The sequence below is a fragment of the Euprymna scolopes genome, chromosome 42, assembly GCF_053919585.1.
Source record: "Euprymna scolopes isolate OS-2025 chromosome 42, ASM5391958v1, whole genome shotgun sequence".
NCBI lineage: Eukaryota > Metazoa > Mollusca > Cephalopoda > Sepiida > Sepiolidae > Euprymna > Euprymna scolopes.
Genome location: NC_136523.1, coordinates 68907642 through 68927221, shown reverse-complemented (window position 1 = coordinate 68927221; position 19580 = coordinate 68907642). Strand labels below are relative to the sequence as shown.

Here is a 19580-nt window from a genome sequence, read left to right as displayed (position 1 = left end):
GGTTTTTTCACTCGTTTACTATATTTGGGATGGCTCTTTCACTTGTGTCCTATATTTGGGATGGCTCTTTCACTCGTTTCCTATATTTCGGATGGCTCTTTCACTTGTTTCCTATATTTGGGATGGCTCTTTCACTCTTTTCCTATATTTGGGATGGCTCTTTCACTCGTTTACTATATTTGGGATGGCTCTTTCACTTGTGTCCTATATTTGGGATGGCTCTTTCACTCGTTTCCTATATTTGGGATGGCTCTTTCACTCGTTTCCTATATTTGGGATGGCTCTTTCACTTGTTTACTATATTTGGGATGGCTCTTTCACTCGTTTCCTATATTTGGGATGGCTCTTTCACTCTTTTCCTATATTTGGGATGGCTCTTTCACTCGTTTACTATATTTGGGATGGCTCTTTCACTTGTGTCCTATATTTGGGATGGCTCTTTCACTCTTTTCCTATATTTAGGATGGCTCTTTCACTCGTTTACTATATTTGGGATGGCTCTTTCACTTGTTTCCTATATTTGGGATGGCTCTTTCACTCTTTTCCTATATTTGGGATGGCTCTTTCACTTGTTTCCTATATTTGGGATGGCTCTTTCACTCGTTTCCTATATTTGGGATGGCTCTTTCACTCGTTTACTATATTTGGGATGGCTCTTTCACTCGTTTCCTATATTTGGGATGGCTCTTTCACTCTTTTCCTATATTTGGGATGGCTCTTTCACTCGTTTACTATATTTGGGATGGCTCTTTCACTTGTGTCCTATATTTGGGATGGCTCTTTCACTCTTTTCCTATATTTAGGATGGCTCTTTCACTCGTTTCCTATATTTGGGATGGCTCTTTCACTCGTTTACTATATTTGGGATGGCTCTTTCACTCGTTTCCTATATTTGGGATGGCTCTTTCACTTGTTTTCTATATTTGGGATGGCTCTTTCACTCGTTTACTATATTTGGGATGGCTCTTTCACTCGTTTCCTATATTTGGGATGGCTCTTTCACTTGTTTCCTATATTTGGGATGGCTCTTTCACTCTTTTCCTATATTTGGGATGGCTCTTTCACTCGTTTACTATATTTGGGATGGCTCTTTCACTTGTGTCCTATATTAGGGATGGCTCTTTCACTCTTTTCCTATAGTTAGGATGGCTCTTTCACTCGTTTACTATATTTGGGATGGCTCTTTCACTTGTGTCCTATATTTGGGATGGCTCTTTCACTCGTTTACTATATTTGGGATTGCTCTTTCACTCTTTTCCTATATTTGGGATTGCTCTTTCACTCGTTTACTATATTTGGGATTGCTCTTTCACTCTTTTCCTATATTTGGGATTGCTCTTTCACTCGTTTACTATATTTGGGATGGCTCTTTCACTCTCTTCCTATATTTGGGATGGCTCTTTCACTCGTTTCCTATATTTGGGATGGCTCTTTCACTTGTGTCCTATATTTGGGATGGCTCTTTCACTCGTTTCCTATATTTGGGATGGCTCTTTCACTCGTTTACTCTATTTGGGATGGCTCTTTCACTCTCTTCCTATATTTGGGATGGCTCTTTCACTCGTTTCCTATATTTGGGATGGCTCTTTCACTTGTTTCCTATATTTGGGATGGCTCTTTCACTCTTTTCCTATATTTGGGATGGCTCTTTCACTCGTTTACTATATTTGGGATGGCTCTTTCACTTGTGTCCTATATTTGGGATGGCTCTTTCACTCGTTTCCTATATTCGGGATGGCTCTTTCACTCGTTTACTATATTTGGGATGGCTCTTTCACTCGTTTCCTATATATGGGATGGCTCTTTCACTCTTTTCCTATATTTGGGATGGCTCTTTCACTCGTTTACTATATTTGGGATGGCTCTTTCACTCGTTTCCTATATTTGGGATGGCTCTTTCACTCTTTTCCTATATTTGGGATGGCTCTTTCACTCGTTTACTATATTTGGGATGGCTCTTTCACTTGTGTCCTATATTTGGGATGGCTCTTTCACTCTTTTCCTATATTTAGGATGGCTCTTTCACTCGTTTACTATATTTGGGATGGCTCTTTCACTTGTTTCCTATATTTGGGATGGCTCTTTCACTTGTTTACTATATTTGGGATGGCTCTTTCACTTGTTTCCTATATTTGGGATGGCTCTTTCACTCGTTTCCTATATTTGGGATGGCTCTTTCACTCGTTTACTATATTTGGGATTGCTCTTTCACTCGTTTCCTATATTTGGGATGGCTCTTTCACTTGTTTCCTATATTTGGGATGGCTCTTTCACTCGTTTACTATATTTGGGATGGCTCTTTCACTCGTTTCCTATATTTGGGATGGCTCTTTCACTTGTTTCCTATATTTGGGATGGCTCTTTCACTCGTTTACTATATTTGGGATGGCTCTTTCACTTGTGTCCTATATTAGGGATGGCTCTTTCACTCTTTTCCTATAGTTAGGATGGCTCTTTCACTCGTTTACTATATTTGGGATGGCTCTTTCACTTGTGTCCTATATTTGGGATGGCTCTTTCACTCGTTTACTATATTTGGGATTGCTCTTTCACTCTTTTCCTATATTTGGGATTGCTCTTTCACTCGTTTACTATATTTGGGATTGCTCTTTCACTCTTTTCCTATATTTGGGATTGCTCTTTCACTCGTTTACTATATTTGGGATGGCTCTTTCACTCTCTTCCTATATTTGGGATGGCTCTTTCACTCGTTTCCTATATTTGGGATGGCTCTTTCACTTGTGTCCTATATTTGGGATGGCTCTTTCACTCGTTTCCTATATTTGGGATGGCTCTTTCACTCGTTTACTCTATTTGGGATGGCTCTTTCACTCTCTTCCTATATTTGGGATGGCTCTTTCACTCGTTTCCTATATTTGGGATGGCTCTTTCACTTGTTTCCTATATTTGGGATGGCTCTTTCACTCTTTTCCTATATTTGGGATGGCTCTTTCACTCGTTTACTATATTTGGGATGGCTCTTTCACTTGTGTCCTATATTTGGGATGGCTCTTTCACTCGTTTCCTATATTCGGGATGGCTCTTTCACTCGTTTACTATATTTGGGATGGCTCTTTCACTCGTTTCCTATATATGGGATGGCTCTTTCACTCTTTTCCTATATTTGGGATGGCTCTTTCACTCGTTTACTATATTTGGGATGGCTCTTTCACTCGTTTCCTATATTTGGGATGGCTCTTTCACTCTTTTCCTATATTTGGGATGGCTCTTTCACTCGTTTACTATATTTGGGATGGCTCTTTCACTTGTGTCCTATATTTGGGATGGCTCTTTCACTCTTTTCCTATATTTAGGATGGCTCTTTCACTCGTTTACTATATTTGGGATGGCTCTTTCACTTGTTTCCTATATTTGGGATGGCTCTTTCACTTGTTTACTATATTTGGGATGGCTCTTTCACTTGTTTCCTATATTTGGGATGGCTCTTTCACTCGTTTCCTATATTTGGGATGGCTCTTTCACTCGTTTACTATATTTGGGATTGCTCTTTCACTCGTTTCCTATATTTGGGATGGCTCTTTCACTTGTTTCCTATATTTGGGATGGCTCTTTCACTCGTTTACTATATTTGGGATGGCTCTTTCACTCGTTTCCTATATTTGGGATGGCTCTTTCACTTGTTTCCTATATTTGGGATGGCTCTTTCACTCTTTTCCTATATTTGGGATGGCTCTTTCACTCGTTTACTATATTTGGGATGGCTCTTTCACTTTTTTCTTATATTTGGGATTGCTCTGTCACTTGTTTCCTATATTTGGGATGGCTCTTTCAATCGTTTCCTATATTTGGTTTGGCTTTTTCACTCGTTTTGTATATTTGGGATGGCTCTTTCACTTGTTTCCTATATTTGGGATGGCTCTTTCAATCGTTTCCTATATTTGTTATGGCTCTTTCACTCGTTTTCTATATTTGGGATGTCTATGAGGCGCTTGAAAGTACTAGCGGCATTGCTTAAATCAAAAGGCATAGTTAAAAATTCAAACACTCTGAATGGCGTGGTTACTGCCATCTTTGGTATGTCACCTGGATTTAGTGGGATTGTATGGTAAGCCTTGACCAAATCTAGTTTGGAAAAAGTATTACAACTATGCAACGAGGAAGCAAAAGTATATGTTGGATTGGGTAATGATCAGGTACCGTCATGGCATTTAGTCATCGGTAGTCCCCAGTCTGACGCCAATCTCCGTCACGTTTTGGGACTATATGCAAAGGGGAAGCCCATGGACTGGACGAGGGGCATATTATTCCCAACCGTAGCATATGATTGAATTCATCCTTCGCTGCTTTCACTTTATCAACAGGGAGGCAACGAGAGCGTGAGAACACAGGAGCACCTGTGGTCTCGATATGGTGTTTTGTGGTGTGCCTTAGTTTGCTCACCACGAAATTTAGGTTTGTTACTTCCGGGTAGGAGTGTAGCAACTCGTGGTAAGGATCATTTGAAGTGGTAATGAAAAATATCGAGCTGATAGATGGGACATTTGGCATTATGCCAGGGACAGAAAATTCCGTACTAGTGTCTATCAGCCGGCGTCTGCGCATGTCTACCATTAAATTAAAATGATGCAGGAGATCTGCACCTAGGATGGGGTAAGGTAAATCTGCTACAGTAAAAACCCATGTAAAGTCTCTCCGTAATTCCAAGTCCAGAGAACGTGAAATTTGACCGTACGTGGGGATGGGAGAATGATTTACCACTTGCAGTGTGATAAGCGACACTAGTGGCTTCTCTTTAATGAGTTTCAGTGGCCGGATACTGCAAGCTGCACCCATATCAACCAAACAACGTGCTTGGGATCGAGAGTCCATAACGAAATAGGCACGGTTGTTTAAATTTTATGGAAAGCTTGCCGTGTTCGTCTTCCCACTTTCTAGTTTCCCTGGTTAGGAAAAGAACAGGGCATTTTGCATTTTCGTGCCTCAGTGCCATAACGACTATGGTAAAAACATAGTCCTGGCATGTTTGAACGGTGGTGTGGGGAAGGTGAGCGGCTTTTCAAGTGGTGTCGGGGCGAATGTGACCTGCCCATGTTCAGCTTACTCACCTCTCTGATGAGGCATTCGATGGCTGTATGTATAGCCACCGATGTTGCTTCTTGTGTTAAATTTCTATCCGCCGCAGGGCCTGCGGGTACTTCAGCCTGTTGCTAAGGGATCGCCGTGGTGGTATGCCTTCTCACAAAATCCATTACTTTATCCGCCGATGCTGCTACTACGTCGACGGAATACTTCTCTATCATAGTCGCTAGTATTGCCTTTACTTGTGCCGGCAGCCTTGAAAAGAAAAGCTGCTTAATTAGGGTACTGTCAGGGGGAACATCTTCTGCCAGCTCCCTCATGCTGCGGAGTAACTCTGTTGGCCTGCAGTCCCCTAAATGTTTGTCATGGACTAACGTTTCAAAACGTTTTTTCACCGAGACTGACGTACCTCCTGCTTTATGCTGTCATATGTAGCGTTAAGAGGGGTGTCAGTTATTAAGTCCTTGACAACAGGAGTCAAAGATGCGGGGAAAGCACTAAATAAAATATGTAATTGTGTTTGCTCCGAAACGTTCACAGCAAAATATGATTCGAGTTGGGCAAATGAATTCTTTAAACGGGTACTTATGTTTTGGCCGATGCGTGAAAGCAAGTTTTCTTCTTTTTTTTTTAGTTAAAGTTCTCTCTTTTGTTTCGTGGAATAAACTGTCCATTGAATTACTTGTCTCCTGTTCGCATGTGTGTGCGTTCTGGCGCCGTTTTCCCCAAGAAGAGGGGGAAAAAAAACTTTTAGTCACTTTTTTTTTTTCAAGTCATTTGCAACGAACTGCTATCCGTGTCTCTCACGTTCTTTTTCCTAGGATATCCACCACATGGGTTAAAAGAGTCTCTGGTGCAGGAAATAATGCCTTTTTTTTTCGTTTTTTTTGTTTCTTTTTTTATACGGCGATGAAAAAAAATGTTTCCGTGACAAATTTTTTTTTTATATATATCCTTATCAGAGGTATGAAGTTTGTCCGTATAGTATTACTTTTCTTGAGAAAAGTATTTCACAGAAATTTCTGTTCGCCGCCTTTTCCTTGCTTAAATGGGGAAGAAGTCAAGCTCGCCATTCAGCAAACTTATGTACACGTCGGGTCACCATTTTAGGAAGTTGAGTTAGTGCTTTTCGGGCACTCCCTAATAAAATAAATAATTCAACATAAGCTACTGAACAAACAACTTTGTAAAACTTAACAAGGAAAAGGTTTATTGAAGCGAGTCAGGGTAAGATGCCAAAATGATATAACTCGGATAAAACTTGTCTGCCTTTGCCCGGTAGTTATTCCCAAGTGGGAATCGTCGATACCGGTGTAGGCAGAGAGGGAGAGGGAGAGAGAGAGAGAGAGAGAGAGAGAGAGAGAGAGAGAGAGAGAGAGAGAGAGTGAGGAAACAGGTCCGTTTGGCTGGAAAAGAAAGAGTTTTTCTTGTCCGGAACGGAAGCAGTTAGAGTTCTTTAGGGAGTAAGGAAGGTCCCTGCGCTATGCCTCTGATTGGTCAGTATGTGCCATATTCACAGTCAGGGGAGGCACTGACACACAAGAAAAAGAGTTCTATTTGTTTCTGCTACAAAGTATATAAAAATGTCGTTTAATTCGGCCCCTAAAAGAAATAATTTTTAAAAAGTTGTAGTTAGATTCTAAAAATAAAAAATTGAAGATTTCTCCTGAGTTTCAGACAGACAGATTGACCTGATCCAATTTCGGTGAACTGCTTCTTATTGATAAATGCATCCCACTTTCACTGCCTTCCTAATTTCCATTGTCGTTTGTATTCATTTGTATCACCCCTTTTCTTTTTTCTTTCTTTTTTCTTCTTTTCTCTCTAACTGACTATGCAAACTCCCTCCTCCTAAAACTTTCCTCTCTCTCACTCCTCTTCTCACCTCCCTTTAAATCTTTTATACATCATCTCCACTAACAAATTTTTGAAACCTCCTTCTTCTCTTAACAGAAAACAGTTTTGCCTTCGACTTCATATCATGTTAGACAGTAAAATATTTTTTCTTCCTCTAAAATTACAAAAAGTGCTTTCAAATTTTTTCATGCCTGATGAGATCAATAATGATCGAAACGGCCTGCATATCGTAGCAAGATATGACTATGACTATAAAGAAAATAAATAGATATGACTATGACTATAAAGAAAATAAATAGATATGACTATGACTATAAAGAAAATAAAAAATTATAAATTTGCTCTCTTTGATTGAGCACTGTCAACGACCTTGTTAGAATTCAATGATTCTAATCTTTTTGTGTTTTGACAATTTTAAATCTTATATCACTTAAAAATATTCCAAAACAGCTACTATTTATACACATATGAATAATCTATTTATACACATATGAATAATCTATTTATACACATATGAATAATCTGAGAACAATCAGTTGATGGGGACGTTGAATCCATCCTTCCTGTCCGTGGTCCCCGTAACCTTATGGTAGGGGACTACAATCTGAAAATGCGCCTAGACAAGGAAGGGCTGCAAAAAATTCCCCCCTGCTCAGATGCGACATATGGTCGATGAGCATTATAGTAGAAGGTCGCAGGCCCCACTGCTGGAATTGTCAACAGCAGGGCCATATGGCACGGGAATGCCCCAAAAGAAACCCGTAGCCTGTGGTAGTAGCTGCAAATCCGTCGGCGGTGGTACCAGCAGGCCCTGAGAAGCCAGCCGGAGGGGGCATAGAAACGACTGCAACAACATCAGACGGTTGGACCAAAGTAGTTAGAAAGAATGGGAGAACCACAAAGACCCCCTCCACAAGAGAGCAGCCCCCTGAGGCACAAGGTCAGCCAGTTCCCACAGGGTCGTCTACGAGTTCTTCCACCAACGTCACCACCAAAGAAGTTGCCAGCGGCCAGAAAAGAAATCATCCGGTCTCCTCATCTGACTCAGAAGGGGAGCAAGATAAAGAACAGGCTACTGTGGTAAAGTGCCAAGTGCCGAAAAAGGAGAGCAAAAAGAAGGCAAGGAAGAACAAGGAGGCTGGGTCCTGTTCCCCGTCCCCTATGAACGTAGCTGACTGCTAACTGATGTCAACTCTCTATCCTTTGTCTTTGTCTACACGCTGGACTATCATTCTCATTTCTTACTCATTTTCCTTCCATGCGTGTAGTCGTCAACGGCCGAATGAACACGTGTACACCCAAGACTTTCATTTCTCAACAGAAAATAAACAACATGTTTATTTTATTCCAGCATTTGAGTTCTTTGTTTCCTTCATTCAATTCGTTTCATTATTTTTTCTTGTAGCGAGTTAGGGTATTTATATCCTGGTCTGCAACACCTTTGTGCGTCAAATAAGAACAGGACGCACAAAGGCCATGTGGAATATGATCGAAGAAGCCTAAGGGGCGATTCCGAATTTAAAGTTGGTGGAAGAGGGGCACGACTCCCTCAATCAGCTGGCACCTAGGTGCGAAGGGAGAGTCCCTATTTACGTCCACCCTTGTTTGTATAGGACCCTTAAATTAACGTTTCCATTGGATGTCGGAGGCATTGCGTGAGATGGATGAGTAACATCCGAGTTGCTTTCGGGCAACCTCACCCAATCCTGCAGCACCCTTCTTAGCAAAGACTTTAGGCCGGTGGTTGCGGATATCTAGGCACAATGGCCACGTCCTTGAGTATAGTTTGAATGTTAGGGGCATGAGGTGCCGAAGCAAAGCCGCTAGAGTACTGAGGGACCTTATGTTGATGAACATAGATGTGGCTACGTTACAGGAGACTCACTACAATTGCGTTGACGATTATCGGGTGCTGGAGGGGCATTATGATGTCTTTTCAGCATACGGTGATAGTCACTTTGTTAGTTAGGTGCACCCTTTCTGCAACGGTTAGCGTTGTTCATGCGGATACTAATGGTAGACTGATCATGGCCAATGTTGCCGTGGCAAATAGAGCGTTTCGAGTTGTTGTGGTGTATGCACCCAATTGTGTACGGGAGCGTGTTTCCTTTGTCCGGCGGTTGGAGGTGTTTCTCGGTCGGTTACTTGTGGCCAGGTTAGATTTAGATAGGCACCCCAAGTTAGCCGGGTACTGGAAGTTAAATACCTCCTTACTGGAGATAGATGACTTCTGGGAAAGGCTAACTGAACACATCAAGAAGGGATTAGTGGGGGTGGTTACCGGGAGTAGGTGGTGGGTAAATGCCAAATCTAGTATTAGAGACTTCTCTGTCAAATATGGCCAACGCCTCGCCCTAGATAGGGCCAAGGCAGAGAAGCGTCTAGAGGATAGACTATCCTGGGCGGTGGCCGGGAGGGATTCCCTAGAGATAGGCCTAGCTAAGGCGGACCTGAGTCGTTTGGCTAGAGAGCGATATCAGGGCCAGGTAGTTAGGGCTAGAATTAAAAAGATGCCCAACAAAGCTGTGAATGTGGACAAATCAGGACCAGTCTATTCGCTTGGGTACAAATCATATAATTACATTCGTAAGATTCAGAGCCCGGAAGGAGACTCTTTAGTGTCGGCTCAGGAGATTTGCAAGCGGTTTCGAGTGCACTTTGAAGATCGTTTCACGCAGCTATCCAGACTCCGCGTCCAGGAGTTTGGCAACTATTTGGCTGGCTCACCCTGCCTGGAGGAGGCCCGAACGGCTAGTTGTGATGGTCGGGTTACAGAGTGTGAGGTTGTTGCTGCTATGAAGCAGGTCGCCTATAACAGATCACCAGGACTCGATGGACTGCCCTACAAGCTGTTCTTGAGGTTGTCGCACATGTTTGTTCCGATTCTGACGAGTGTGTTTAACCACTGGTTTGACACGGGATCCATCCTGAGTCAGGTTACCAAAGGCGTGGTCACACTTCTGAAGAAGGACACGGATGTTGGGGGGGGGGTTGGATGATTTTAGACCCATCACATTGTTGAACACGGATTTGAAAATCCTGGCCTGAATTCTTGCAAATCCTTTGCAAGTTGTTATCACTGACTTGATCGAACCGGATCAGAATTACGCTGTGAAGGGGAGATCGATCCAAAACAATCTATACTGGGAAAATTACTATCGAGATATCAAATATTTTCAAGTTGTTTTTCAGAAACCTTTTTCTTGGTTTATGTTGTGGTCTTTTACTTTTATCTATCTCGCCATAAAACAGTTGTTTAGGAAGTCTTTTTTTTTATATAGGCATCACCACTTACCAAGGCCAAGAGGCCACTCGATAATCAGGGTTAAAGAGTGTACAGTAGAAATTGGACAATATAGTAATCGTTAATAATGGAAATTCGATAAATTTGTTAACTTATATGGAACGGTTCATCAAAAACTTCTTTACATTAGACTTGAAGACAACCATATTGTAGTCAGCAGGAAAGCAGGGAAACGGAAAATAATTCCACAGGCGTGCAGTTCTAAGAAAGAAGCTTTACTCATGGAATCTACGTTTAGGTTTAGGCACAGATAAAGAGTGGGGGAAACTAGTGATAGTGTTTTCTGCTAGACGGGTGTTTCTTGTGAAAGTCTGGCGAGGGGGGACCATAGATTGGAGCTCAGCCGAGCACTTGCCATGAAAATAACGATAAAGCAGAGACAAACTCGCAACATTTCTTCTGTTAGAAAGAGGTTGCAGGGAAGAAAAAAGGACATCCCCTACAAGGCTACGAAGTCTATTTTGAACTCTATCAAGGCAGGATAAGTCCTTTCTAGCAGCTCCTGCCCAGATGTGGCAGCAGTACTCGATCCTTGGACGAAGTTTGCTCTTATATAGATAGAGAATTGCATGAGCAGTGAGATATCTACTGGATCAATAGAAGGATCCCACCATTTTTCCAGCGGTTTTGGCAATGGATTTAATGTATGTGTTCCATTTAAGGTCAGGAGTAAAGGTCAAGCCCAGAAGCTTGTCAAAACACGAGGCCTTCCCAAGACAAGAGCCATTCATTTCAATTGATGCCAGATGGGGATCAGAGCATTGATGATGTAAAGATAAAAGCTTGGTTTTAGATGCATTAAAAGTAACCAGCCACTCCTTTCCCCATTGTACCACTTGCTCAAGATCAGAGGAGAGAGAATCAGAGAGAACTTGGTCGTTTACGGTCTTAGATGTGCTACCATATCATGTCATCAGCATAAATGTCTATGAATGATGTAAGGATGTGATTTGGAAGATCATTAATGTAAATCAAGAAGAGAGTTGGACCCAGGATGGACCTCTGAGGAACTCCAGCATTAATACTGTGTGCTTCTGATTTCTGCCCATCAACCACTACTCTTATGAACCTTTCAGCCAGAAATGATTTAATAATTGAGAAGACATTTCCAGCTTTTATCATCCATCCTAACCAAGTGTTCAGTCCAGCGCATCTGATTTTGAATGATTTTCATTGCAATACTAGTACTGTTTGATTGTTCAAGAATTACAGTGTCAGGTGTTAGGGCCCGCCAGTTAGTATTAAGTATTCTCTGAATACAACTTTGCTGAAATCTTTCCAATAACTTGAGATGCCTTCTACATGTTGTCCAAGTCTCTGACCCATATAGCAGCATAGTGATAATGCATGCTTTGTAAACACTTAGTTTGGTTTTTGATGCGATTCTCCGATCGATCTGACCACACACATTTCTCCAGTTTGCCAAAAGCAGAACTGGCTTTGACTATTCTGTGATTTATGTACAGTCCTTACTCAGTATACTACCCAGATAAACAAAATTGCACGTGACATTTAACTTCTTACCTTCAACCAAGATGTTTGGTTCAACATATGGCATGCCTATAGGAGGAAAATACATAACATGTTTTCTTGAGGCTGATGGTAAGTCCAAAAGCTTTACAAGCCTCTGATAACTTGTCCATAATCATAATAATGTGTCTGTTTCTGAATGTGAAATAATGTCGACATTAGCAAGCTAATGCTTCTATAATCACCACACTCAGATCAATATCGCATCAATCTTAAGGGATTGATGATGAGTGCATGGACTACGTGAATAACGCTATTACCTCCAAACAGCAATAATTCAACAGGTATCCAATCAAGTCCGGGTGCTTTTCCCTTATTAATCTCTGTTAATGCTCTTTTGATCTTATCAATGCTGGGATCAGTCATCTCACCAATGATCCCCTTTTGAGGGAGACTATTAATTACTATACCATTTGCTTCAAATGGATTATCAAAAAGGTCCCGAAAATGTTCTGTTCATCACTCCATGATCCCCTCATGTTGTTGATAAGGGCAGAACCATCTTTGGATTTCATAAGTACCAAAAACTTGTCTGATTTTGTAATCCATATCTTTTGAATTTTTGTGATCATAATCTGCCTGGATTTCTGCTGACAATTTGTTCTTCAGTGTATTTCACGCTGTATTTTTAATTTTGCTTCTTTATACAATTTTTCTGCAGTTGTTTTAGCTGATCCATTTGAACACAAACATCTCGTGAGCCTTTTTCTTCTATTGTAGAATCATTTTCATAAAACCAGTCCCTATGTTTGGTTTTCTTAAAGCCAAGAATTTCAGCTCCTTGGCTATATACTTGAATCGTTCCAAAGTTCCGTCAAATGAAATATTAATAAATGAGGTCACACACTTCCTAATTTTGTAATTTGGAGACATCGATACATTTAGGCACTTTTACTCGGACTTTTTCCTTATACACAACGTTTTGTACAAACAAAATTGTGATTACAGTCTGCATAACTCTTACAGTACACATATCCTGAAGATCACGCTTGCACATGATAACATAATCAAGAATATGACCATGTTTTGATCTATGGTGTATCCAAGTTACCTTGTGAATATGACCATGTTTTGATCTATGGTGAACTCCATGTAGTTACCTTGTGAATATGACCATGTTTTGATCTATGGTGTATCCAAGTTACCTTGTGAATGGGTTTTTGTTAGTAAAAGGTGTTGCATATTGCAAGATTATGTTCAGTGTAAAAGAATCTCATTCGATTTAGCAACGTCATATTTTCCTAAGACACTTGAGTGTTGTGATCACTTTCAACCCGTGCATTAAAATCTTATCTGCTTTTCGTATCCCTTTGATACAATTCCATAGATCTTGATTAAATCTCCTTTTGACATCCTGCCTATTATCCAAAGTAGGGCATATACTGAGATACATAATGACCACAAGTCAAAGGTATGCTCAGTAACATGATTCGATGTTAATGATTCCACAAGGTTGTTCTGAGATGTGATCTCTGTACTGATAGTAAAACCAACTCCTCCTCCTTCCCTTTTTACTCCCTTGGATTTGCCTTTCCAGAAAAACATATACCCTGCACCTTTTTCAGTAAGTTGATCGTTATCACTAAAACGGGTTTCAGTACAGCAGCAATATCCACATTGTACTTAGCTGATTCTCTGGCAACAATAGTTGTTCTTCACTTTGGATTAATCAACTCTTTCATATCAAGAAGTGTCCTTACATTACAAGTAGCAATATTCAGTTTAGTTTTCTTTTTAGAATAAATCACATTGTTTCTTCCACAGAAATGAACAGCCGTCAGCTGCAGGTAACTGACCAGTTGAAAATAGAAGCAGACAACTTTTGGGTCATCTTTTCTAAACCTTTCCCATGATCTGGGTTCCCAGAAGCAGAAATAGGTATGTCGTCATGTATATATGTTGACACGCAAGCATGCACCTATAAAGACTAGCTAAGTCAGAGGTTAGGGTTAGACATTTAGGTATGAAGACAAACATAATATACATAGTTATATGGCTCATTAATTAAAGAAAATATAAGCGTACGTTAATTTGGTACCGTATATACTCGGTCATATAGACATCCCTCCCCCACAACATAACATTAATTCATTGAAAAACTAAATTTGTTTTTTTAAATACCTTTTAGCCAACCCTTGTCAGGTCTGACAATGCTAAAGGACTGGAAAGAAATCAAAATTTCATTTTTGTTTTGCTGTTTTTGGCATAAGTACAATAAATTTACACTGTATATCTACAGATCATAATTTTACTGGTAGCTTAATAATAACAGCAATGGAAAATTAAGTTTAATATTTTTTTTTAGAAAAAATCGTTTTTAGAATCAAAAATTATACAATACTACCCTTATTCTTGAGTGGCTTATGGCCTTGATAAACGGTGGCAGATTTGAGGCACTCTGCAATTAACAAATTTTGGATGAATATTTTTTTTAATTTTTTTATTAAACTTTCGGTTGAATTATTAAAAAAATAACAACACAGAAATTGCAAATTTGGCAGATTTTTTATTAGAAAAAATAAATAAATAAATGGAGGTATTTACTGAAAGTTTTACTAATAGCCTAAATTTATTTACAAGTATTATTTTTAATTAAAAAATACAAACTTGTACTTTAAAACGTTTTCAATTTTGTGACCTCAAGTATTTTTTATATTTTCAAAATATTCTATTTTATTTGAAAAACATTTAGGTTCCACTTTTAGATTTTCCGTTATTTAATTTGATATTCAAAAAAATATATTTTTCACAGTAAAAATCACAAGTGATAAAAATCATTCTGGGATGTTTCAAATCAGTTTGATCTGTGGTAACTGTAAAACAAAAAAACGAAAAAGAAAAACAGAACTCAAAATGGAATACTGCGATTTTAGATGCAATATTTTTAAAACAAAACAAAAAAATATGTTCCACTGCAAAAAAAATAAAGAAACACAAATACAGAAGTTGAAATTCCAAAGTTTTTTGTTTTTATTTATGAAAAATTAAAACAAAAAAAATGCGATTTTGATGATGCAAATGATTTAAATGAAATTTGTAAAACTGCTGTTTGTTTATGCAAAGATTTATTGGATTTTAAATCAAGAGTCATTTGGGAAACCATAAACTTTGACAACGCCAGAGTCACGATCACCTCGGTCATGTTTATCGTCGCACGCAAAAGCCAATAGGTATCTTTTTGGATGCCATGCGACTGTAAATGTTGGTGTCTCACAAGGAATTTCTGTCACTTTTTGGCCTAGAAAAATACAAAAAGAAATTAAAAGGACAAGAATTTTATGACATATCAACTCGTTTTGGGCCATTTAATACGAAAAAAAGTCATTTTGGAAAAAGTTTCTTTGCTTAAAGTTAATATCTTTAAACATTCATATTTATTAAATTTCTGTACCAGTTTTTTATGCAATAATTGTATAAATGTCACTCTTGCTTGTTAGTTGGGACTGAGTTTACAACAGCGTAAATGTTTGTAATACATCTGAGGGCTGCTATTAGCACGGAATTTCTGCGGATGTAGTAGATTGTCTATGGTTCAATAGAGTTGTAGTTCTAACTTTAACTCTTTGCTATTTAGTTAAACGTGCTTGGATTGGAGTCATTTCTGTGTTGCATCCTGCGGTATGGGCATGTTGCACAAAGCTCCAAAGGTTGGATAAATCGATTTGCACATATCCCTCTGCTAGTACATTAAAAAATAAAAGAGCTTTTGCAATATTTCATATTTAACGCTGAAAACCAATACAAAGCATACAAAAAATACATTTTTTTTTTGTTTTATGGAAATCGCTCCAGACAAGGCCACTTGTAAGGAGGTAAAAAAAATACATAAACGTCAAAAACTAGCAAACAAAAAGTGTTAAGTGGATAGATTCTGATCCAAAAACTGCAATTTCTCCTTCTTTGTCAGAAACATTGCTCATGGAATGTGAGGAATAAAAGACAAAATGAGGTGAGAATTATGAGGCAGCTGAAAATAAACCTGACAGTCTACTTTCTCTCTTTAGAGACTACTTATTGCCCAAAATTGACATTTAAAAATTACATCACTTTTTTTTTCATGACTGCTTTAAGTCAGCATTTTTTTTATGATAAAAAAAAAAAAAAAAAAAAAAAAAAAAAAAATCAGTGCAAAATGTATTACATGTCATTTCATCAGAAATTCTAAGAAAATAAATGATTAAGGGAATAAGATTAAATTGTGTTAAAAAATATATGGAAAAATGCATTAATATTTTTGTTACAGAGTTTTAAAATGCACAATTTAATTAAAGCATATTTTAATGACTTGATTGTTTGATTCTAATCAAAGATTTTTTTAACCTTAGGCAAAGATTTTTTTAACCTTAGGCAAAGATTTTTTTAACCTTAGGCAAGGCATATTGCCACTTGAAATGTGTCTCGTTAGACTGTGAGAAGTTGAGCAGCAAGAGATCTATTCACATTACATTTCAATTTCAGCAAGTTAGTACAGCAGAAAAGCAGGAAAGAGAGAGGGAATTCCAAAGTCTAGCAATTCAAGGGAAGAAACAGAGTAGAAAGCTTTCCAGCATCTAGCAACCTCAACATTTTGCTGCTTGTCGTGTTAGTTGGAGGCATGTATGTCGAAGAGGCGCAAGTTTATTGTTGATGTTAATAAAAGAATATTACTAAAAAATAAATAGAATGCTTCTTTTCACGTCACTATGATTATATGCATAAAAATATGGTTATTAAGCCAATTCAAGTCAGGAGAGTTGTCCATCTGTGATAAATGATCACAATGAATGATCACAGGTCTTGAATGGCAGCCATTGAAAAGGACAAAAGTCTAACATGTTGTGAACTTGCAAGACAATTGAACGTTTCCGATGAAACAAACTTCACCTGCACTGCTTAAGTAAGAGGTACAAAGTGAGCAAGTGGATTCCGCAAACGCTGTCAGAGGTCCACAAGGTACAAGTGGCAGTCTATGTATCACTGTTTTTTTGCCACAGTACTTCATCCTTATTTAACCAAGCGCTCACCAGTGATGAAAAGTGGTTCCTGCAGGAAACTCCCAAGTGTTGCATTGTCACCTCACACCATAAGACGCTTATACACTTGTGCAGATTATGATTCCATGTCTGGTGAACAGGTTGTTAAGTGGTTCATTATAAACTGCTACCAACAGGTCAGTCATTGGAGACGTATATGTGAATATAGGTCTCCAATGACTGACCTGTTGGTAGCAATTGAACCATGTGCTATAGGCATTGCACCAGCACTGGTGAATTACAAAGGTGTGCTTTTGCTCCATGATAATGCCAGACCACATGTCACATGAGTGGTTATGGATACCATACAACAACTTGGGTGAGAAACTTGTGTCATCCATCTTATTCATTTAAACTTGCACCATCCAATTACCACTTCTTCCATTCCTTAGATGATCATCTACGTGAGAATTCCTTCACCAACGAAACAGACTTGCACCAAACCTTCACAGACTCCTAGCATCCCCCCCTCTCCAGTTCTAGCGTAAGTAGATTGAACAGCTGGAGACATGTTGGCAGAAAGTACTGAATGATAATGATGATTACTTTAAACACTAAACAGAAGTTAGACATATTGTGAAGCGTTTTATTTTTTTCTCCTTTAAAAAATGATTTTTATTTAAAAATGCTATCTATTGCTGATAGAAATTTGGTATCCATATGTCTGAAGCGGAAACTATATTACTTTTACTTTTTAATGTTTGATTCAGGATGGGACCATCTTAGTAGACCTTCTCTTGTGGGAAAAGGGGGCACTGTGGAGTATGTTTGTCATAATACCACCATCCCAGGGATTACCTTCTTTTTGGGGAGAAGGGTGAAGGAGTGATATACTAATAAAAATAATTGATAATATGGTGAAAGAACGTGAATAAAGGATTTTACTCACCTGTTTCAACTTCCGCGATATCAATGACAAGATCCTCAGAGGCAGTTGCCAACATTTTACCATCAAAACTGAAACTCAAAGTCCGCACTGGCCAATCAAGCCTAAAACAAACCGCAAGACAAAAATGAAGTTAAAAACAAGAATTCATTATTCTCAATGAATCTGTCTTTGTTAAAATTAGCATTTATTTTAGGATCATATTTGATCCTAAAATTGAGGCACCAAAGAATAGATAAATAAAAGTACACATTTTGCATTAACACGGCTTTATTTATTTATATATATATATATATATATATATATATATATATATATACTAGCATGGGTGCCCAGCGTTGCCAGGGTATTTGGAGATGTATGTTGAGCAAAAAAAAAGTGGTTAATTTTTTAAAACTTTGACCCCTATTATGACCCCTTAAAATTTGTTATAGGCTCAAATTAAGTTATTAAGTTAGATCCATGTCCAATGAACCTATATCTAAAATTTCAAGTGTTTAGACCCAAAATTGTCAGAAGAGTTTGGTAAACTTCTCAAAGGTCAAATCATTGAACTCTGACCCCTTAATCGCCAAATTTCTGGCCGAAAATCGATCACATTGATTTTCCCAAATCGATGTACCCTGTATATCAAATTTTGAGTCTGTAGACTTAAAATTGACAGAGTTATTTATGACCTTCACCTTCACTGAGGTGCACGACTTATATGATCTTCACCAAGGTGCGCGACTTGACACACAAAAAAAAAAAAACAGCCTCTTAATCACCTGCTAACGCACGCGTCACTGTAACGTCCAATGACAACAACAGCCACAACCTTCTCACTCGACCTGCCTTTTATACCACTATCTCAATCCCTTCTCTTGCGCATGCGCCTGTAGATTCCCGACAACCTCGAGACTTCCGCTTATAAAAACCCAAGTTTTGTTGTCGCGCATGCCTATACAAGGCACAAACACGTGGGCGTTTGTTGTGTTGGTAAGTACTACACTCCCCCTGATCTGATGATCACATAGAGTGCACTCCGGGGGTGGCCTCTTAGTTCGCTGGCTTCTGCGAAGGGTGGTATTTACAATCTCGGATTCAGGTACTGGTTCTGGGTGTGGTTCTGGTTCTGCCTGATCAGACGAACTACAACTACCACTCTCTTGCTCGGTGACCTCACTCATCAGCAGCTCATCATCTGATGATTCATCGCTCTCTGTAGTTGTGGGATGTACTTCACTAGCTGGGCGAAGATCGCGCACATGGTGTGGGGTTCCATCAACAAGGACCGACTGCTGGCTGACCATTCCAGATATTCGTCCTTGCTTGAACTTGGTGGTGCACCGGTTTCCAGGGGGTCTAACCCAAACTGGATCCCCTACCTTGTATTTGTCATGACTCTCCTCGTCGATTGGCTGGACAGTGTCAATGCCCTTTATCCTAACACGGTATTTGTGTATGGCATTGGCCGGTGCTTTTGTTAGTGTCTTCCCATCCTTTGGTGTGATGTTATACCAATACGTGGCCTCCGTAATGGTGCATTGCTTTCTGGCAGCAATTCTCTTGATGCTGCGATGGCTCCTCTCAGCAATGCCATTCCCTGATGGCACATGAGCACATCGCAGTCGTAGTCGGACACCCCACTCATTCAACAACTGCCAAACTTGGTGGCTACAAAAAGCAGCATCATTGTCCATCAATCTCTTCCGGCGCACCTCGCTCAGAAAAGATAGATGACAGTTGGCGGACAACATTCGCTGAGTCCTGCCTGGTCATTTGCCGCCACACCGCAAAACGAGTGGGTCCACAGTCGATAAGGGTTAGAAAGGGCTTACCACTGTAATGGGTAATATCCATCGCTAATCTCACATGCTCAACATCCAATCGCCCCTTCTGCCATTGCTCAGGTGCAGGATCGATAGACTGGCATGCCTTACAGTGCTTGATGATCTGCCTGACATCCGCC

At 39.4% G+C, this 19580-nt stretch overlaps 1 protein-coding gene across 1 annotated transcript in view; it reads right to left on the bottom strand.

Moving 5' to 3' along the window:
- Positions 1-14677: 14677 nt before the first annotated feature.
- The window catches only part of LOC145267127 (THO complex subunit 3-like), a 53991-nt gene continuing 49088 nt past the window's right edge, over positions 14678-19580 (bottom strand). The window contains exons 5-6 of the mRNA XM_080123164.1: positions 17633-17733; positions 14678-14969 (exon numbers count right to left, since the gene is read on the bottom strand). Coding sequence (XP_079979290.1) covers positions 14812-14969; positions 17633-17733 — 259 coding nt within the window. The 3' untranslated portion in view covers positions 14678-14811. The remainder of the gene's footprint in view (positions 14970-17632; positions 17734-19580) is intronic.